Source organism: Copadichromis virginalis, linkage group LG7, assembly GCF_057382275.1.
Source record: "Copadichromis virginalis isolate Kocher_CV1m ecotype Utaka linkage group LG7, C_Virginalis_male_GT1.1, whole genome shotgun sequence".
Taxonomy (NCBI): domain Eukaryota; kingdom Metazoa; phylum Chordata; class Actinopteri; order Cichliformes; family Cichlidae; genus Copadichromis; species Copadichromis virginalis.
Window position 1 is genome coordinate 44680986 of NC_140624.1, and position 20656 is coordinate 44701641.

At 41.2% G+C, this 20656-nt stretch overlaps 1 protein-coding gene across 1 annotated transcript; it reads right to left on the bottom strand.

Annotated features, from left to right (window-relative positions):
- Positions 1-6246: 6246 nt before the first annotated feature.
- On the bottom strand, positions 6247-8286 carry LOC146705788 (apelin receptor B-like). The gene has a single exon (XM_085463603.1). The coding sequence runs from the start codon at positions 8194-8196 to the stop codon at positions 7132-7134; it is 1065 nt and encodes a 354-aa protein (XP_085319729.1). The 5' UTR covers positions 8197-8286; the 3' UTR covers positions 6247-7131.
- Positions 8287-20656: the final 12370 nt, after the last annotated feature.

The window sequence follows — 20656 nt, forward strand, 5'->3', positions numbered from 1 at the left end:
CAATATCATTCCAAAGGTTCTCATTTGGATTGAGATCCGGTGACTGTGGAGGCCATTTGAGTAGAGTAAAATCATCGTCATGTTCAAGAAGCTAATTTGAGATTATTAGAACTTTGTAACATGGAATGTTACCCAGCTGGAAGCAGACATCCCAAGATGGGTGCAAGACACGATGGATCCATGCTTTAATTTTATTTATGCAAAATTTTGCTTATCATTCGAATATTGTAGCACAAATTGAGGTTCATGAGGCCAGGCAACATTTTTCTAACCTTTTGTTGTCCACTTTTGGTGACACACTGCAAACTGTAACCTCACTTTCCTGTTCTTAGGTGACAGGAGTGACACCCGGTGTGGTCTTGTACTTCATAGTTTGAGATGCTGTGTGTTTAGAGATGCTCTTCTGCATACCTTGGTTATAATGTACAGTTATTTGAGTTACTGTTGACTTCCTATCCGCATTGTAGCTCTCCTCTGATGTCTGACCTCACCCAAGTATTTTCAATCAGAGAATTGCCGTTTACTGGATAATTTCTCTTTTTTTTTGGACCATTTTCAGTAAACCCTAGAAATAGCTGTGTGGGGAAATTCCCAGTACATCAGCAGTTTCTGAAATACTCAGACCAGCCTATCTGACACCAAGAACTATGCCTCATTCAAAGTACTGAAATCATCTTTAGTCCCCATTTTGATGCTTGGTTGTCTTGACCAAGTACCAAAAGTACCGCCTACCTCTTATTCCTAACCTCATTTCCTTAACCTCAATGAAAATGCCATTGTAAAGAAAAGGAAAAGTGAGTAGGAGAATTGCTAAGGACTTAGGAAAAGAGAAGAGCCGTGTGCTAAGAATTGGAACAGCCATACTCTAGTCTCTCCTTAACAACATGAAGCCGGATGCTTTCCATGTTGAAACTAAAATATGCAGAACATGGACTACAAAACCTGCCAAAACGTGTTGACAGTATAGTTGTATGGAGGTCTTATAAACAAAAGCAGCCTTTAAAAAATATAATCATAACAAAGGCTGGCACTTTAAAGGAGGAGGGACATTTAGGACCAGATCTACTAATGTCAGCAGCTGCAAGCCTTCTTTCAACATTAAAAACGCTACTTAAGTTGATAAAGAGGAACAGCGTCTGTTTTGTGACTGACAGTTTTTAACAGTTTTTAACAGTCTTTAACTTCCACTTTCAGGGGAAGAATATTTAAAGATGCACACAAAATCCTGTGTTCATGCCTAATGTGGTTGTGATAGCTGCTGCTAGGAGAGTGTATTTTTAGAAGTGGGGAGATGATATCAGAACGAGTGTGTAATCAGCACTTTGCATGGGTGGCTCAAAGCTGTTGCGCAGTGCTAAAACTTTGGCTCTGTCATAAAACGCTTGACTGAGTCTTTACGTGGAGTGTTTAGAGCGAACCCCACTTATTGTTCCTCAATAACACTGTTTTCATAAAACAGCAGAAATGAATAAAATGAGCTTCTTTTTCTCAGCAGTGCATACGATGAGCAACTTCTTTCTGCTGAAGTTGTAACAAGTAAAAGTGTTACTGTGTTAGACTGATGCCTGAGTGTTGCAGTGTGCTATTAAAACTAAGTGATGCACACACTCATCCACAAGGAGCAGTAACATAGTAACTGGGACGGTAAATAATGTTTTGTCTTCTTCTGCACACCGTACAGATCAGCTGTTCCACACAGATTTCAGGTTTATAGGGTCGAACAATTTGTACTGATGCAGTACTGATTCCCTCCATCCACTGATCCCAACTGAAGTAAGGTACTGTGGGTGGAAATCAGAGTTCACCTGAATGACAGATTAGACTGGAGGACCAGCAGTGATGCTGTGCACAAGCTCTAAAGTAAGCAGGAGCAGCATCAGTGCCAGGGATGCCAAAAAGAAGAACAAATTAATCTGCAAGGTTAGAAGAAGCACTGGTGAGAATTTGGAGGCGTCTGAGTGAGTGAGGGTCAGAGGTCACTGAACAAACTGCTCTCCATCATGGACAACCTGTCACACCTGCTCCAATCCACCTTTGTGAAGCAGCAGAGCTCCTTCTCCCTCTAACTGATTCAACCACGAAGAACACTTAGAGAAACCTTTCTATGGTTCTCTCTGTAAAAGTGTATAATAATTTCATTATGTGACAGGATCAGTACAGTATCTGTCTATCTCTCTATGTATAATTTTCTGTGAAACCTTACAGTTCAGAGAGCTGTGAGCCGGAAGAGGAAGAGTGAGGGTGATCTAGAGTAAGAATCCAGTGAAATATTTGTGTCGCCTCTAACAGTTTCCTGTAATAACATTTTAAAAATACACAATATCAGAAATGCAGTACTGCAATTTTCTTTTAGTTGGGGATAAGGTCAGGTTGAATAGAAATGTACAGGATAGTGAGAAGACAATGCTTCAGAAATATATTGTCAACTCTTACAGAATTTGTAATTTTTATTTTTATTTTCAATGTGTAGTGAAAGAATTCTAAATGTATGAATTGCTAATATTTCGTACCGTAATATCCGTTAAAAAAACGTGCAACAACATGATTGTCACTGCATGACCCCAGTTATGACAAGATCGTTGTGGTTAAAACCAAACTGTGTGTTTGCAATATGGCTTTCCCCCGATCTCGACGCTGAAACTCTGCGCTCCTATCTGACTGAGAAGCTAGGTAAGTCCGTGACATGTCGGAAAATTGACACAACCCACAAATGATTAGCATCATTTCATGTTACTGCTGAATGTGATGACGTAAAGGATATGTATTTATGTCCGCCGCTATTTTGAGGCTCGTAGGCCTAAGAAGAGCAGAGGCAGCGGAGTCACTGCCACAGGGAGGATTGGGGTGCAGCGGCAGCGCACTGAGTCAAACACTGATTCTGAAGCAGCACAGGGCGGCAGCTTTCAGTGGGGTGCACATGACACGGTGAGATAAATGAGTATTAATATTGTCTCTTTTAATGGATAAACTCTTAGCGTCCTGTAATAGATTGTGTGCCCAGGAAACGTTTCTATCTAAGCAAGATCTGGAAAAAACGAATTGTTTGCACAAAGACTTTCATGGCGTTGGTGAATCTACCGCTGATCTGAGCTCCAGGGTATCTCTATGCCATACAAGATGTATGATCAGCTGGTGAAATTTGATTGGGCTATAGGAATTGAGATTATTGGCCGAGATAGAAAGTTTACTATTCTTAATGTATATGTGCCCTATGAGTGTCCCCAGAATGAGGTTAGGTGTCCTAATAGACTGTCCTATGTCCTGAATGTCTTTCATTCAGGACATTGACTCCACTTGTGTATCCATTGAATGCAGATGTCTGATGATAGATCTTAATTTGCAAATCATTTACTGCAGTGCTGCTTGGATACTGGCTTGATTCTCTCTAGGAAAGTATTTTTGCCTGATAATAGCTACACATACAGTGGCTTGCAAAAGTATTCGGCCTCCTTGAACTTTTCCACATTTTGTCACATTACAGCCACAAACGTGAATCAATTTTATTGGAATTCCACGTGAAAGACCAACACAAAGTGGTGTACACGTGAGAAGTGGAACGAAAATCATACATGATTCCAAACATTTTTACAAATAATAACTGCAAAGCGGGGTGTGCGTAATAAAGTCATGGAAAGCAATTTTATAAGTTATACAACAGAGGGGTTCCTAAATCTTTGGTAAGAATTCTGTCCTTCTGGTATGCCCATCAGTCCATGCACATAAAATGGGGTTACTGTGTGTCTGCCCCCTTTTATGTGAGGAACGGGCTTAGACAGGGGAGTATTCTGCCTATTCTCTTGTTTAATGTTTATATGGGTGATTTGTGAAAGCTGTTAGATGACTGTGTAACAGGTTGTGTAGTTGGTAATACCGTATAGTGCTGGCCTTCAACAATTATTGAGGGCATGCTATGAATGTGGTCTAGAGTTTGATATTCATTATAATGGCAAGAAGAGGAATATTTTTATTGACAAAAGTAAGGAGGACCAGAATTGAGCCATTCCTGAATTCTCTCTTAAAGTGTGTACTCCAATTAAATATTTAGGTCATTACATGTCTGATGATTTGTCTGATGATATAGTCTGAAGTGAAACTAAACTAAATTCAGACTGCTTTCAGGACTTAAGGGCAAAGAAATTCTTCTCATTAAAACCGCTGAATGACTCATTGGCTGGTTTTCATCTTCTTGGTAGCACATAGGCATGTATGGTTATGGACATACATAATTAGTGGTAATTTATTTTATACACCACAGCTTTGATTGTTTTTTTCCCAGATAGGACAGCTACTGTCCATCTTTGCGCAGGCTTGACTGCACCTTTCAGCTGCAGAAGTTACCAACAGAAAGCCGTGCTAATTGTCAGGTTTTCTCTTTAAAACCCCCCAAATAACTCCATGTTTGTGTTTATCCTAGAACATACTGTCCTAGTTGTATATGATTCATTTGAGTGGGAACTGAAGGCTGTTTCTGCTCTCGGGATTCCCTGCGGCAAGCCTGCTTCCAGTCTAGACATGCTTAACTCACACTCATTGTAATTACAGGAGAATGAAAACATTGGTGTAAGTCCTGAATAGTCATGTCAGTCACCCAATCAAAGGGAGTAATTCTCTTTTCTCTGGTGTAGTTTAGCAAATCTGTAACATGAACATGTGAGCTTCATAAATCCTGGAAACCCATGAAAATAATCTGAGCAGATTATGTTTCACTTTGATGCTGTGGAGGATAATGTGACTGGCCATCTTGTTAAAAAAAAAAAAGAAATAGCCATTGCATGGGATTTTGAAATTGTACGCCGTTTCACTTAGAAACATTTAGCTGCACTGGCTCGAGTACATAGTTTGTCCTTATTTAATTTGCACCTGAATGTTTGTCCCAGTTTGAAAATGTGAAAACTGAAAATTGACAAAAAGTTCAAGATGTTTATGTCCTCTAGACTAAATTCGGATAAAGATTTTTCTTGCATGTCTGTGTGTGTGTGTGTGTGTGTGTGTGTGTGTGTGTGTGTGTGTGTGTGTGTCGTGGCTCAGAAGAGATTAAAGAGAACTGAGACTGTGACTGAGAAGGCAGAGCGAGTGTGGCTGCAGCTGTTTAAGTTCCTTCTTTTTCATAACAAAGACTTTTTCGACTTTCCCAAACTGAATTCAAAGCTGAAGTTTTCCTCCTACAAGAAATTCAATTTGGTCACATTTAGCCAAAAAAAAAAAAACAGTCACATGTTTGTGACCTGAGAATTTTTACAGTGTAATATGGTATTTTACTTGTGATGAGTGCCAAAACTCATGGGAATGTAAATGTTTAAGTTAAAATCATTAATTTAGTGGTTTTGTAGCTGTATTTTATTATTTAATGTTTAGATATTGACTGGTGTGAATGCATCTGCAACTAATATAGCAATTAAGATCTGTCTCAGTTCCTCTCCAAAGGTTTTGCTGCAACAAAGCTGATATATTACCATAGTAAAGATTTTTAAAAAGGCAAGAAACTGAGTTTGGGGTTCATGCAGTTATATATGAGAGAAATATCACTACAAAGGTTGTACTGTGCTGTACTGTATGGGTTTCTGTGCTATATAGAAGAGTATAGTAGGTATATTTTGAAGTAAGAGCTCAAGGCTAAAGGAAATCCTGCTCCCAGTTTTTACTATAATTTCCAACAGTGTCACCTTTAAATGTGGTGTTCAGTCTTAACTGATTTAGACAAAGCTCTGCTTCATCTAAGGTTTTACAAAGAGACGGCAAGTCCACTGCAAATTAGTAACCCAGGATTAATCCAATCCCCAAGTCTCCCCGCTGTCACTGAATTTATCCTGTAAAAAGCTCATTAGAGTCCGAATTGGTTATCTGAATTAAAGCTCAGTGTGCTATCACATTAATATTGATATCTACCAAAATAATTCAGATGCATTTGGGATACACAGCAGCGCGGATTACAAGTGAAGTTTTGGTAATTAACACTTACGACTCTGTCTGGGACAAAGCCGAATTCTGTGTGGTTGATCCCGTTTGTGCTCACTGATTAATTTGGGGGGAACTGTAAGAGAAGAAACAAACACGCCTGAAGAGGGAAACAGAAGTCCAACGTGCATTTCCTCCAGACATACTGTACGCTTTGATTTCGGCCCCCCGAAACACAATAGGAGGGAAGGCTGCCTCCTCTGAGCAACTCACCAAACAGGAAGACGCGTATTCACTGGATTGGAGAAAATACATTCCACAAGATATCACAGCAGGGTATAACAAAGTGAGAGAGATCGAGAGAGACTGGGTTTTTTTCTCTTCAAAACACCGGCTTTTAATTACAAATCATAGACATGAATTCAAAAAATAGTGTATATTCAGAAAAATGGGTTTCATGTTGTTACCAGGGAACAAATTCATTCATATTCAAAGGCAGAAACATCAGAGGCTGTCGATACAGTCACCTTTTAATTGGGGCTTTCCGCAGCTAGAAAACATTTGTCAGCTGCCATCTGTCTGTCTGGTCTGTCCACCCCCCCAACCCACACACACACACACACACACACCTCTTACGCTACTCTTATCAGACTCAAACACCTCTTACTGACTAACTTACACCCTTCTCACACACACACAGACGTAGTCCTGCTGGCTGTGGTGCAGATACTGATCAGTCAAGACAGATCTCAAGAGCACAGTTTCTAATATGTCACACCTCCACCTCAAGAGTTTATTAATAAAAAACAGTAATGAGAGAGGGAAATTGCATGATCATAATCAACCTAATAGTTTCCCATGACTTGAGGACATGATTTCAGACTTCATAGCTCAGTACTTTTGCAGAAAGTCCACAGGAGAAGACGAACTGATGAGTATATCAGTCTTAATAAAAGTACATTCCCCTTATTTTTAAATGAGTCTCTCTTATGTTTCCTTATGTAGCTCAGTTTCAGTGCCTGCTGAAAAAAAAAAAAGTCTGGGGTTTTGGTGCTGTCAGACACCAAAACCATAAGTCTTCAGTCAATAGTCCAGAGTGAAAAGCAAAGGTTACACCCCGAAACTGGCTGCTGCTGAACCATAAACAAGCACTCAGTACTGGAAACTTTTGATTCACCTACATTGTTCTGCAGTGTTCATTTTGACCCCAGCGTGCCTCTGGGTGTTAATCCATAGTCACACCTTTGTGGGTAGAGACTGAATCTCTGTCTTCTGCAAGGACAGGGAGCTGGCCGGGCTCGCATGCAGGAACTTCTTCAGATTAAGTAGGCACAAGCACTGGGATCTGAAGCGCAGGTCAAAGAAGGCGTAAAGGAAGGGGTTGAGGCAGCTGTTGACATAAGCGAGGCAGGTGGCGTAGGGATGAGCCAGCAGGAGGAAACGCAGGAAATCACAAGTGGCGGGAAACAAGTCCAGGTAGGAGAGTGCGTCAGCGCTCTTCAGGATGTGGAAGGGCATCCAGCAGGCAGCAAACACCACTACCAGTGTGGTGATGATCTTCAGCAGGCGTCTCTTGCGCTGGTCTTCTTTGCGCAGGGTGTTGAAGTGGCGGTTGATCGTGCAGCCGATGAAGCCGTAGCACACCATCATTGCCATGAAAGGTAGAAGAAAGCCCAGAGCGGAGGAGGAGATGCTGAGGCCGGCAATCCACAGGTTCTCCTGTTTCTGTGTCACCAAACTGAAGTCCATGGCACAGGATGTGCGGTTGGTTTCTGCATCGTACTTGGTGGTGCGGAAGACGAGAGTCGGAGCGGCCAGTATAACAGACAACAGCCAGATGGCTATCAGGGAGCCTTGCATCTGAGCCCGGCTGCGCAGCTGGTTGCTGGATAAGGAGTGGACGATGGCTAGGTAGCGATCAAAGCTCATGCAGGTGAGGCAGAAGACGCTGGCGTACATGTTGAGCAGCACCACGTAGCTGCTTATCTTGCACAGAGCCACTCCGAAGGGCCAGTGGTAACCCATGGCTGTGTAAACAGCCCAGAGAGGTAGCGAGACTACAAAGGTGAGGTCGGCCAGGGCCAGATTTCCGATGTAGACGTCGGCAGCTCGCCGTTTGCCTTGTGATCTCCACACGGTGAAGATGACCACTCCATTTCCAGAGAGGCCGAGGATGAAAATGAGCATGTAGAGTACTGGGATGACAGAGTACGATGGCGTCCACTCTGAGTAGTCACACATTGAGGAGTTGTCTGGCTCCTCGTAGTCCTCGTAGTACTCGTAGCCCACAGTTGTCTCCATATTCACCCTTTCCTCTTTTCTTATCCTTATGTTAAAAAAAATTTGAGAGCGGGGTGAAAAAAAAAAAGACTTGGTTCACAGCAGCTGACAGCACTCTCAAGTCTGTTGCTGTATGTGAATTCTGCTTCCATTTATATACCCCCACCCAACTCGCACCCTCCCACTGCCCTCCTCCTCTGCATACACCCCCTTCTTTCCACTGACTGCCACACTAGATAATGCACTGTGAAGTAACTTCATTAAAGCCTGTCAAAGTTTTAATATATTTACAAGCAATTTCTGACTTTTATGCACAAAATATTTGCAACATGAACAAAATTCTGGAGGCAAACGTAAACTGTACAGACTCTCAGAGAAGCTGCAAACAAAACCACCAGAAAACTACAAATTTGACTCCCCCTGTAGTTTAAAAGTGCAAAAAATGTCTTAGAAAATTCTATACAGGAATTAAAAATGAAGTAACTATGAGCAACGAAAAACAAAGACAAACAAAAAAACTTGTAACATTAGCTGTTTGTGTTTTTTGTGCGTCTTTTTTTTCTAAAAAAAAAACCAAAACATTTAATTTCCCATATTTAGTTTGTAAAAACTAAAAAAATAATCCTAAAATCTAATTTACAAATATAACAGATACAGATTATTGATGAAAGTTCATTAAAGAAACAGACATGTTTGGACAGCAGCTCAGAGTTACGCCTGGGCACAGCAAGTTCCTTAAAGTGGCCAATTTTCATATCAATAGAGTCGTTCTGGTAGTGGACGATCCTGATTACCCGAAACCCGAATAAGAAAATGAAGGTTTTTTTACCTGGATTTTTTTGTTTTGTTTTGTTTTTATCTTGCCAGTACATGTTCAGACATGTGGAGCCACAAATTGGTTTTGGTCTGTTGAATTAAAGGACACAAAAACCATTAAAACAGGCAAAGATTTACATTACTTTGAAGACAAACTAAAGATACATTCTGCAATTTGTTTGAGATGAATTTTTATTTTGTTGGAGATCTATATTTATATATGAAAAACATAAACACAATGGTAATAATAATCATCTATTTTAAAAATAAATGCTAAAAAGTGCCTCTGTAAGCAGCAAAACTTACAACCAGTGTGACACAAAAGACACAGTAGCCACATTAATCAAAGTCCTGTTAGGTGCAGAGCTTTAATCAACACCATTAGTAACACCTGGGTTTACCTACAGTTTCATGTCTGAACGTCTTCCAATCCTAAATTTTAGAAACTTGGATATATATTTTTATAGGGTGACCACATCCCAATGTGGGACAAACAGTGTTTGTGTGGGACAAAGTGGGACACGTTTATATGGGGAAGCAGTCAAATGACATTTTTAAATGAAACTTTTTGCCAACTTTACATTAAGAACGATAAAAAAGCTCTCATTTGAAAGTCTTTATATATATTCACAGTATTCTCTGTGATTTCATGGTTACTTCAGCTGCTGCTCTGTCTTTGGGTTTCAGTAGAAATGCAGCCAGAAAATTGCTGCATATGTGAGTGCCTATGTTGCAGATTTATGCAAGAAAACAAACTTCCAAAGAGCTTTGCGCGAACAGAGAGATGTAACAAGCTGACACAGAAGCTTGCTGCTGTCTTAAAGTGCAAAATCACACATTTCTAACCACTGAAAGGGAAACAAAGGGGGGGGGGCTCTAAAAGCAAATTAAAGCCTTCATCTCTTCTTTGCTGTTTTGTTGGTCCAGGTGGAACATCTCAGTCTTCAGCCGGCTCCGTCTCTCAGCACAGTGGCAGCAGTGGCGCCAGGGCACAGACCTTTAGACACAACTACTGTATCACTCAACAATCTTCCTCCACTGATCCCTTCCTCCACCACTCCACCATGTTTCTCCTGTCCCCTCCTTAGTCATCCCCCTCTCCCTCTGATTATGAAGATGAGGATATATTCCCATCTCCTGTCCTTTCACCAACATCATTTACTGTCACAGAGCTGCTTGTTGTTGCCAATTATTGTGATGTGTTGTTAGCCTGCGGTACTCGGTAATCACATTGATGTGACTGCATTTGTGTTGCCTCCACATTGTGAGCCTTGATTGTCCATCCAGCTCTGAGTTCATTGGGCAGAACAGGAAAACAGCAAAGCAAAGTGAATCAAAGCAAGCTTCCTTCTCGTACTCTGGTGGGACTGAAGTCTGTTTTTAGCTGTGTGTTGACAGAAATGTGAACATATAGTTGAATAAAACACCAGACCTTGATAATCAGCCTGCCACCCACTCACTTTTCCCAAAAATAAAACCCTTGTTATGTTTTGTAGAGGAGTTTTGGGAAGAAGAAAATTAACAAAAAGTCTCCTTTAAAACAAATCAAGACAGAATCTGTGAATCTTGTGTGATGCATTTCTTGAGACCACAAAATAAGTATTTTTTCCTTCTATTTTTATTCTTGAAGGCTGGAAACTGAGCTGGTAACTCCTTGCAGACCATCGACTGCTTCACTTAATCAGACCAGAGCCTGTTTCCACAATGTTCAGCTCTTGTTTTTCCTCTTTAATTGGCCACCTGTGTGTGTCATACTGTTTGTTGTTGTAGTCCACTCTCATGTGTGGCCTAGTGCTGTAAACCACATGCCATGAATGCACAAAGATGCTCCTTGTGTTTTGCCTTTTCTTCAAGCACTTTAAGGCATTTCACTCTTAATCCCAGCCCTTCGCTCAGCTGTCATCCGTCACAAAGACATAAACACACGCTACAGTGGAAGTGTGTCTGCAGGGCTGCAGAACGCCTCTCTGATCTTTTATCGCAGCCTCGTGTGTTTGCGTGTTTATGGACCTCTTTCAGTGATACTTATAGCGCTAGAGGAGCATGAGGTGTGTGTTCTCTCTGTTTAGGTGTGTGTGAGAGCTGGTGGGGGTCTGACAGTTGTTTGATGTGTGTTAAGTTGTCAGACCACATGCACACCAGCACCCCCGCCCTCCCCCACTTTACCAAGGCAACTGTCTCCGCAAAGGTTTTATTTGTGTTCTGACGAACTCTGAGTCAGACTCGTGTGGAAAAGTTATGATGTTGCCGATGGTAAAATAACCCTCGAGGAGATACTGATCAGCACAGGTGATATTAGCAATTCAATTACAGCCTGATATCCACTTTTAATTATGAGAAACTCATTAAAGCTAACACTTGAGTTGCTCCTGGAGAGCGAGACCATTTGGGTGTCATTCTGGTCTTTTAAGCAGAGACGCTGGGGTGATTGACACCAAGTTGTTACCAACAGGGTGGAAGTTTATGCATAAATATTTCCGCAGAGACTACTGAGCTTTACAGCTTTACATTTGTTTGGCTGAACCAGCGTTGAGCTCATCTTTTAAGAAGTGATTACCTTGCATAGACTTGTGGCAGCTGGTGCCCAGTTGCCCTGCCAGACTGTGGGTGGGGAAAAAAGTTTTCATCTGTAGCTTTTCTCTTGCAGATGATACAGAGTAAAACGATCATACTCTTTTATTTGGGATGTTTCACTTGAGTTTTGGATAGCTCTACTTTAAGTTATTGTTATATTTTTGTTTTTTGTTTTTTTGTTTTTAAAAAGAGCAGCAGTTAACAGTTAACAGCAGGATGGCACAAAAGCTATGAGTACTGAATACATAGATTTCCTTATTTTCTCTTTGTCCTCCTCACATTTAGCACTGTTTCAGTTGTGTTTCACTTTCACAGCCATAATAAATAAATGGCGTATAGTACTTCGAGAACAAAGGTCACAAAGGATCAGGAAATAGCCATGCCGCAGCAACCGAGCAGTGTAAATACTAATACTGCACTTTCTTGTTTCCTTGCAGCATACGTGCAAGAGGTCAGCTAATTTTTTTCTTTGTGCACTTTTGACCTGATGACCCCACTGCACTGCGTGTCATTCAGATATCAAGAAGAACAGCAGCTAAGCTCAACAACAGGTCAACCCACTGCAGACTTGTTAGTGTTTTCTGTTTGTAGGTCATCTGGCCAGGACAGTCTGTTGATAGAAATCTTCCTGCTTTCCAAAGTGTTGCTGTCTTCTGAGCCAAGACAGAAATATTTATCAAATACAAATCCGAGGACAAGACAGGAAAATCCTGAATATTTTTGTTTTTATAAATAACTCAGGCTTGGACTCCGGATCATTCGTGAAAATAGAATATTTACAGAGAGCGACTCCTCGTCTCTTAAGCTGAGTTGAGTTTTGATAATAAACAAAATGTGATGAGCTAATTCATGATTTATAGAAGCACTGTTGCATGGCAACAGCGGCTTGTTTACAGCCACAGAGCGCTGTATCAGTATGTTTTCATTTCCTGTCTGCTGCAGGATAATGACCTATAAGGAGGTTTGTTTGTTTGGTGATGGTAGGAAACAGATACAGCATATAATAGTGAGAGATGTACAGTAACTCGTACCGCCCTTGTTTACAAAGTCACAGCAGTATGTCGTCTTCAGGTCACAGCCTTGGAGAGCAAACCTGCTTTGCTCAGACTATTTATTTATTTATTTATTTAATAGAGTTGACTCTGTTTAGAAGATGTGAACGTGACGTATGTTTATTACTCAGTATTGGTTTGAGTGTTGCAGCCATTTGAAGCTACAGACTGGAGCTGTATTATGCACGCTGCGGGATTTAGCCTGCTCAGGGGTTTGTTACTAATATGGGGGGGATGGGTGAGGACATGGGGGACTGGACTCCTTCTGAAAGTTTTTAAGGGATCACGTAGATAGGAATTACAGATTACAACTGCAGTTATTGAATATACAGTGCTCAAATAGTAACAATACAGGAGTGATGAAAGATGAAGTAACTGATATTAGTTAGCGGCAGGTGCAAGCTGTATGTATACAACAAGTGTACATACAGCTATACTTGTTGTATACAAGGCTGTAGTTCATCTAGGAGGTGCAATGTACAGAAGTTTTCATGCAATCATCATTGGCACGAATGTCAATGGAAATTGTGAATGGTAATTTTACAGTTTATTAATTTCTTGTAATGTTCCTTTTTCCAGGGTAGAATGATTGTATAGCACACATCTGTTCTTAAGTTTGAAAGCCTCACCTTTACTCCTGTAAAGATACCTCTTGTCACTGTGAACAAAAAGTCTTTGTCTCACCAATCTTAAAAATACTTCAAAATTCTCAAAGTTGTTTCTTATCAACATCACCCAAGATTATTCATTTTGGTGCTACCATTGTGGTCTCAGTGAATAAAAAAATAGCTAATGGGCTTGCCTTCTGGACATAGGCAATGTTAGACATGTCAGATAATTTAAAGAACCCGTCTTCCACTTGTGTTGGGCGTGCAGAAAAAGAAAAACATAGTGGATTTACTGATAGCAGACTTAGTGGCAACTGAATCTGTAGCTGTGTCATTAACTGGCAGTTATGCGTGTGAATGTTATGTGTTGAGGGAGAGGATGCATGCCGATTTGACGATCCAAACCGTTTGGGAACAATAGAGATAGGACCAGTGGTTCCCTGCAGTAAAACCCACAGTAACACATCCTTCTTCCTGCAGGGATCATCCAGCAGGCAGGAAAACTTTATCGTCTGCATTCCTTTGCCTTCTTTTTCTTCTTCTTCGTCTTCTCGTTGGAAGACCAATGTTGTCTGCAAGAGCACTAGGTAGCCTAACAACTGTGTGAACTATTCCAAATGCACCTCAAGGGTTTAGTAAGTGTTTGAGTCTTTTATCCCTCACATGTAACATGAACATTTTTATAGATTTTTATGGCTGTCCAAACTTCACAGAGTTTTTGAAACACAAGCCTCTGGTTTAGTTTCAAGGTTGAGAAATGGACACACACACACACACACACACACACACACACACACACACACACACACACACACACACACACAAAATCCTGCATGTTCATAAAATAACACCCATGACTGCACTGGATGCAATACAATAAGCTATTGTAACCTCAAACCAGAGGTCTTGATGGACATGTGCTTTTGCCATTAGTTCAAAATTATAAAATGAGGTCACTTGCTGCTGTGTGTTAACACGTACATCCCTTGCTCTCTCTCTCTCTCTCTCTCTCGAGTGGACACACGTATACACACACAAAGCAAATATTAAGAAAAGAATATAGTCTCTCTTAGTGCCTGTTATTAGTTTATTTTTGACTTTTATTGAGAATTTCAGTATTTGAAGGTCGCTCCCATTAGTTCCCCACCACTGTATCCTATGTGCACAATGCACTTACTTGTGTAGCATGAATTTCTACAGATTACTGTGGCCCCAAAACATTGTGAGAGAAATGATAACCACAGCATTTAGCTGTCTGACACTTTTATACACATAAAATGAAAATGTAAAATCAATGCTCCTTAGCTAACTACTGGTTGATGATGTATCCTCTTCTTACGCTGTGGTCAAATTGTCCACTTGTTCGCTCACTCATCCACTAGTGTTTGCCACATAGTGGGGAACATGTGCAGACAGCTGTTTGTAGATTTCAGACCCTACTTGGACGTACTACAGTTGCATAATTATCCACCTGATATTTCTAATTATTTCTGTTTCTGAAACACTGACAGACGATCTGCACCACATTTGAAGCTACAGAAGCCTGAAGATTATTTTTGAAACTATACATATTGTAAGTGACTTAAATCTCTCCACATTTATATAAAAATAATAACATATATATATGTGCACAGACATTTGTTACACTATATTGAAAATAAAGATGGTAACTGCTTGGGGTTGCTACTTTTTTAGGCGATGTCTTACATATTACTTGTCATTTTAGAAAAGTGTGTTACATAAAGCATTACATTACTTATTAGCTTCCTTTTGTACAGTACTGTGCAAAACTCTTGATGATGTGCTTTTGTGACAGCCTGCGAGTGCAGAAAGTAGTGAACTTAAATTGAAAAAGAAACAAGAAATCCTCTGAAACTGGTTAAGTACAAGGACTGGACTGAAAATGGGTGAAAATGCAACCATTGTCCAACAGAAAACACATCACATAATTAAGAGTATAAATGTTGGGCTACAGTCGCTCATACTGGCCACAATCTCTGCGCCAATGAGGACACATAGAACACCTATTATTTGGTTTCTAAGCATTAACTCAAAGCTGCTTTAAAGTTTTAAAACAACACAAAGAACACTTCACGGAAAATCCTGTAGCCACTGTAGCTACTGTACTACTACAAAAGAAGGTACAAATAGAAATGGAGGGTACAATCCCACAAGTGTGACTGCTGGGTTCTTAGCTTTGTATTAGCATGCTGTTTTTGTAGAAGCTTGTACTGCTGTGTTACTTTCTGGGAGGGTGCTAATTGCATATAAAAACTGTGTACAAGTACAGCTACAACAAGTATACTGCACTGAAGCTGAGCCAGAATACTGCTTTGTGTCTGAAAATAAGATCCATCTATTCATGCAGTCATTTAAAAATATTATAACTGCTTATCCAGTTTAGGGTCACAAACCCAGCTGTAACCCAGGAAACCCAGTAAAACAAGATCCACTATAATAAATCGAATGATATACACTTCTGATAGGAACTTTGATTCTCTGTATCTCTGAGTTATTCTGAAGGCAGGCCTAACTCACTAACCTCAATATTTTTTACACTTCTGCATGTCTTTGTTGATGTAAGGATCCGGCTGATGTTTCTGTTGGTGTTATCAAATGCTGGCAAGTGCTTCTGCTCACCAGTGGCTACGTTATCAGGGTCAGAGCAGACTCTGTCCCTCACACACAGACACATGCACGCCACAACTAACATATCCCAAGGTTTGACCTTCATATAATTAACACAGCTTCATCTTAATTTTTTGAATCACAGCCCTTGGAATTTTTTCTTATTGTTCTTTTTGTCCCCCTCACGTGCCTGTAAACAGATTAATGGCCCTAAAACATCAGTAATGCTTAAACACTCGCCTACGGCACTACCCCCCCCCCCCCATCCCCTTCTTTGTGTATCCTCTTCAAGCCCCCGGTTTCCTTGCCGGGGGAAAAGAGGACTAGATGGACAGGAAGAGAGGAGACAGTGGGGATGTGAAAAAACAATGGCAGGAAGTGGCTTTAGATCAATACAGATTAGTGGAAAACATCATCAACGCAGCAGAGCGGAGTCAACAAACATCCCCCGGTGAAGAGATAAACACGCCACACGAACAGTGCCAAAAACTCTTCACATGGGATGGGTCTTGTTATAGGATATTTTACACAATAAATCAGCAGAACATCTCCTACATAATACAAAATTAGCTGCTGAAACTTCACTCATGAGCTACGACATTTTCATTGTCACTGGCTTTTGATTTACAAAAAACAAAACAAAAAAAATGAGTAGTTGTTGCATGTTAGCACCCGTTATAGATTACAAGCAGCGCTGGATGACTTTAGCTAATTATAATAATCATATGTTAAAATTGGAATGGTTTAACCACAGTGAATTAGAGCTGTAGGCATTTTTAAGTTATGATGCATTCCTCTATGTTTTAAATATGCAAATAGATAAAGTATAATCATCCTCTGACAGCTTCAGTTGCAATGAATGTAATAAACATGCTGAGAAGTCCAGCCTGTAGGCTTCCATCAGCTTAAATGTACAGTGGGGCAAAAAAGTATTTAGTCAGCCACCGATTGTGCAAGTTCCCCCACCTAAAATGATGACAGGTCAGTAATTTGCACCAGAGGTACACTTCAACTGTGAGAGACAGAATGTGAAAAAAAAATCCATAAATTCACATGGTGTCATGAATCGCTGTGTGGCAGGCAAGCAGGAGTGGTGGACCCAAAATGCAGAACTCAGACACGGAAGTGAAACTTAAGGCGCAGCTTTATTGCTGGGAAAAACCTCGTACAACTAAACTCACCAAAAGAAAACCAAAAGTCAGAACAGCGGAACCAAGGACTGAAACACTGGAAAGAAACACTAAACTGGAGCAGGAGACCAAACACTAGGAACATAGAAGCAGACCACACAGCTAGTTGAGGGTACGACGCGACACTGACACAGAGAAACACAGGGCTTAAATACACAGACGGCAGTAATCAAGGGATGAGAGACAGAAGGGGAACACACCTGGGAGAAATCACAGCTGACGAGACAGGGGAAACGTAACTGAGCACACTCACATATGACACAAACCTTCACAATAAAACAGGAAACTCAGACACATGGAACCAGGCAAGACATTGAACTAAACAGACAGATTCACAAACAGATGGGGTGACACCATAGACAGAGACAGACTCAAAGGCAGACCAAATATAACACACAGAACTCAAACAATAATCATCATCATCATAAACTAGAAAATGATAACTAAAAGCGCTGGGTCACCGACCCAGGACCATGACACATGGTAGGATTTGTAAAGAATTTATTCGTAAATCAGGGTGGAAAATAAGTATTTGGTCAATAACAAAAATACAACTCAATACTTTGTAACATAACCTTTGTTGGCAATAACAGAGGTCAAACGTTTACTATAGGTCTTTACCAGGTTTGCACACACAGTAGCTGGTATTTTGGCCCATTCCTCCATGCAGATCTTCTCGAGAGCAGTGATGTTTTGGGGCTGTCGCCGAGCAACACAGACTTTCAGCTCCCGCCACAGATTTTCTATGGGGTTGAGGTCTGGAGACTGGCTAGGCCACTCCAGGACTTTCAAATGCTTCTTACGGAGCCACTCCTTTGTTGCCCGGGTGGTGTGTTTTGGATCATTGTCATGTTGGAAGACCCAGCCTCGTTTCATCTTCAAAGTTCTCACTGATGGAAGGAGGTTTTGGCTCAAAATCTCACGATACATGGCCCCATTCATTCTGTCCTTAACACGGATCAGTCGTCCTGTCCCCTTGGCAGAAAAACAGCCCCATAGCATGATGTTTCCACCCCCATGCTTCACAGTAGGTATGGTGTTCTTGGGATGCAACTCAGTATTCTTCTTCCTCCAAACACGACGAGTTGAGTTAATACCAAAAGGTTCTACTTTGGTTTCATCTGACCACATGACATTCTCCCAATCCTCTGCTGTATCATCCATGTGCTCTCTGGCAAACTTCAGACGGGCCTGGACATGCACTGGCTTCAGCAGCGGAACACGTCTGGCACTGCGGGATTTGATTCCCTGCCGTTGTAGTGTGTTACTGATGGTGACCTTTGTTACTTTGGTCCCAGCTCTCTGCAGGTCATTCACCAGGTCCCCCCGTGTGGTTCTGGGATCTTTGCTCACCGTTCTCATGATCATTTTGACCCCACGGGATGAGATCTTGCGTGGACCCCCAGATCGAGGGAGATTATCAGTGGTCTTGTATGTCTTCCATTTTCTGATGATTGCTCCCACAGTTGATTTTTTCACACCAAGCTGCTTGCCTATTGTAGATTCACTCTTCCCAGTCTGGTGCAGGTCTGCAATACTTTTCCTGGTGTCCTTCGAAAGCTCTTTGGTCTTGGCCATGGCGGAGTTTGGAGTCTGACTGTTTGAGGCTGTGGACAGGTGTCTTGGTATTGCAAAGACACTAGTGTGGTGGGATAGATATTGATTATTGCAGAAAGTTTACATCACAGTGATTTAGTCGTCATTAAAATGTGTCCAGAATTTGCAAGTTGATGATGATTCATGTCATAAATCATGGCACACTGCTCTCTCCTGCATAAGCTGCCTAAAAGTGTCAGTATAGGTATTGGCAATACTGGCCTTGTATTCACTTGGTATCAGATTGATACAAGTACTGCACGGCGCTAGTGTTTGAGTGACATCCCAAAAAGAAAACGTGCAAATTGAAACACAAAGGCTAATCAGGAGATTGTGACTGCGATGAAACGAAAACAACTTGAAACAGAGTGGGAGGTTCAGCAGGTCAGAGGTCACATGGAGGTTACTAAAACAGAAAACCTGATAGGAGTAGAGGCTGTTTATTGTGTAACCAAGAGCCTAGCCAACTTCAAACATACTGAAATCTGGTGGAAAATTGGCAAATTAACTGTCAATGCTGGTGCACAGAGCTGCAGTAACCAAAGAATATTATCATTTCACTGTATGACGTCTTTTTTTCTGTTAATGTATAAAACTTGACATGACCCAATAAATTTTAATTATATTTAGTCTATAAAGGGCAGCGATTTCTTTGCATCTTCTTGGATCTTTTGTATGAAGAGAATCTGTGGTCCTAGAACCTCAAGGCTTTGCTATCCTGCACTTCATGCTCTGCAGTACAGGCTACAAAGAGAGGAAATCATTCTTTCGGTGATTGCTTGCTTAGTTGTAACTTTTCTATAAAAGAGACTGGGGGGAACCCCGGGCTTAAACCAAACAGGTGTGTGCTATCATTTCCTATTACAAATCACAGAGTGTCAGAAAAAGCTGATGGAGCTGAGATCATCAGAGTTACATTCCCAACTACTGTTATCCTGAGGGAGAGTGATAAAGGGAACACACACACTTCCTGTTCACTGTCCATTCAATGAGCATCTGTCTGCCCCCCTGACACCTTCCACTCCTCTTCCTGTCCCACACGTGCTGCTCTGCTACTTGAAACTTCTCATCAAAGCCCCCCAAATACAGAGGGGTTACCAACTGGAATGTCCACAAGGTCTCAGACAACTAAGATGGATAATTTCCTAAATGCATGTTTCTCCCATAAAAAGTCAGCCTTCCTAAAGGAGTACTGGGTTGGATTAGTTTTACAAGAGCAGCTGTTTTGTCTGGCACTGTCCAGCAATAATTTGGTTTTGCACGCAAATGCAGACTTCAGAAAAATCATATCAGCAAATCATAATGGACCCACAAGAGCAGTGGAAGGCTCTTAATGAGATTGACGCAAGCGTGTGTGAGGAGATGACGTACGGCGAGGTGAAAGCCCCAGAAGAGTTTGCCCTGAGAGATGAAGATAAATAATAATACCACTACCCTGCTGAGGAATTCTACCAGGACCTTGTGGAGTGGGTGGTGCCAGTCATCATGGAGCTGGAGAGGCGAGAGAACATCGAGCGGCAGATAACCAGTATCTGCCTGGATAAGAGTCCAGATGAGATGACCTACCTGCTAAAATGCCCACTATGCACAGTTCTCAGAGATACACTCTTGTTGTATCTTGTCCTCACATGTTCCCTTCAGGGATTTTTATCAACCAGCTGGGCTGTGTTTATTGTCATTGCTATGCTGATGATACTCATTTGTGTGTGTGTGTGTGTGTGTGTGTGTGTGTGTGCGCGCAACTTTGCAAACTGTTGCAGGGATCTCACATATTTCAGTGTAGTGATATCATAACCTCATCCCAAATGTAATCAGGAATAATTAAACAAATAATAATTTGTCTGACTTCAAGAGCACACGAGTCCATTGACTTATGAATCATCGACTTGCAGAAACTACATATTTCCCCCCACATCCTGGTATTTTCACTTTGGTAAACCATCCTTCCAACAGCTTGAACACATCACACTCTGTTTTATCTCATTGGGTATTGACAGCTGTAACACACTTAACTTTT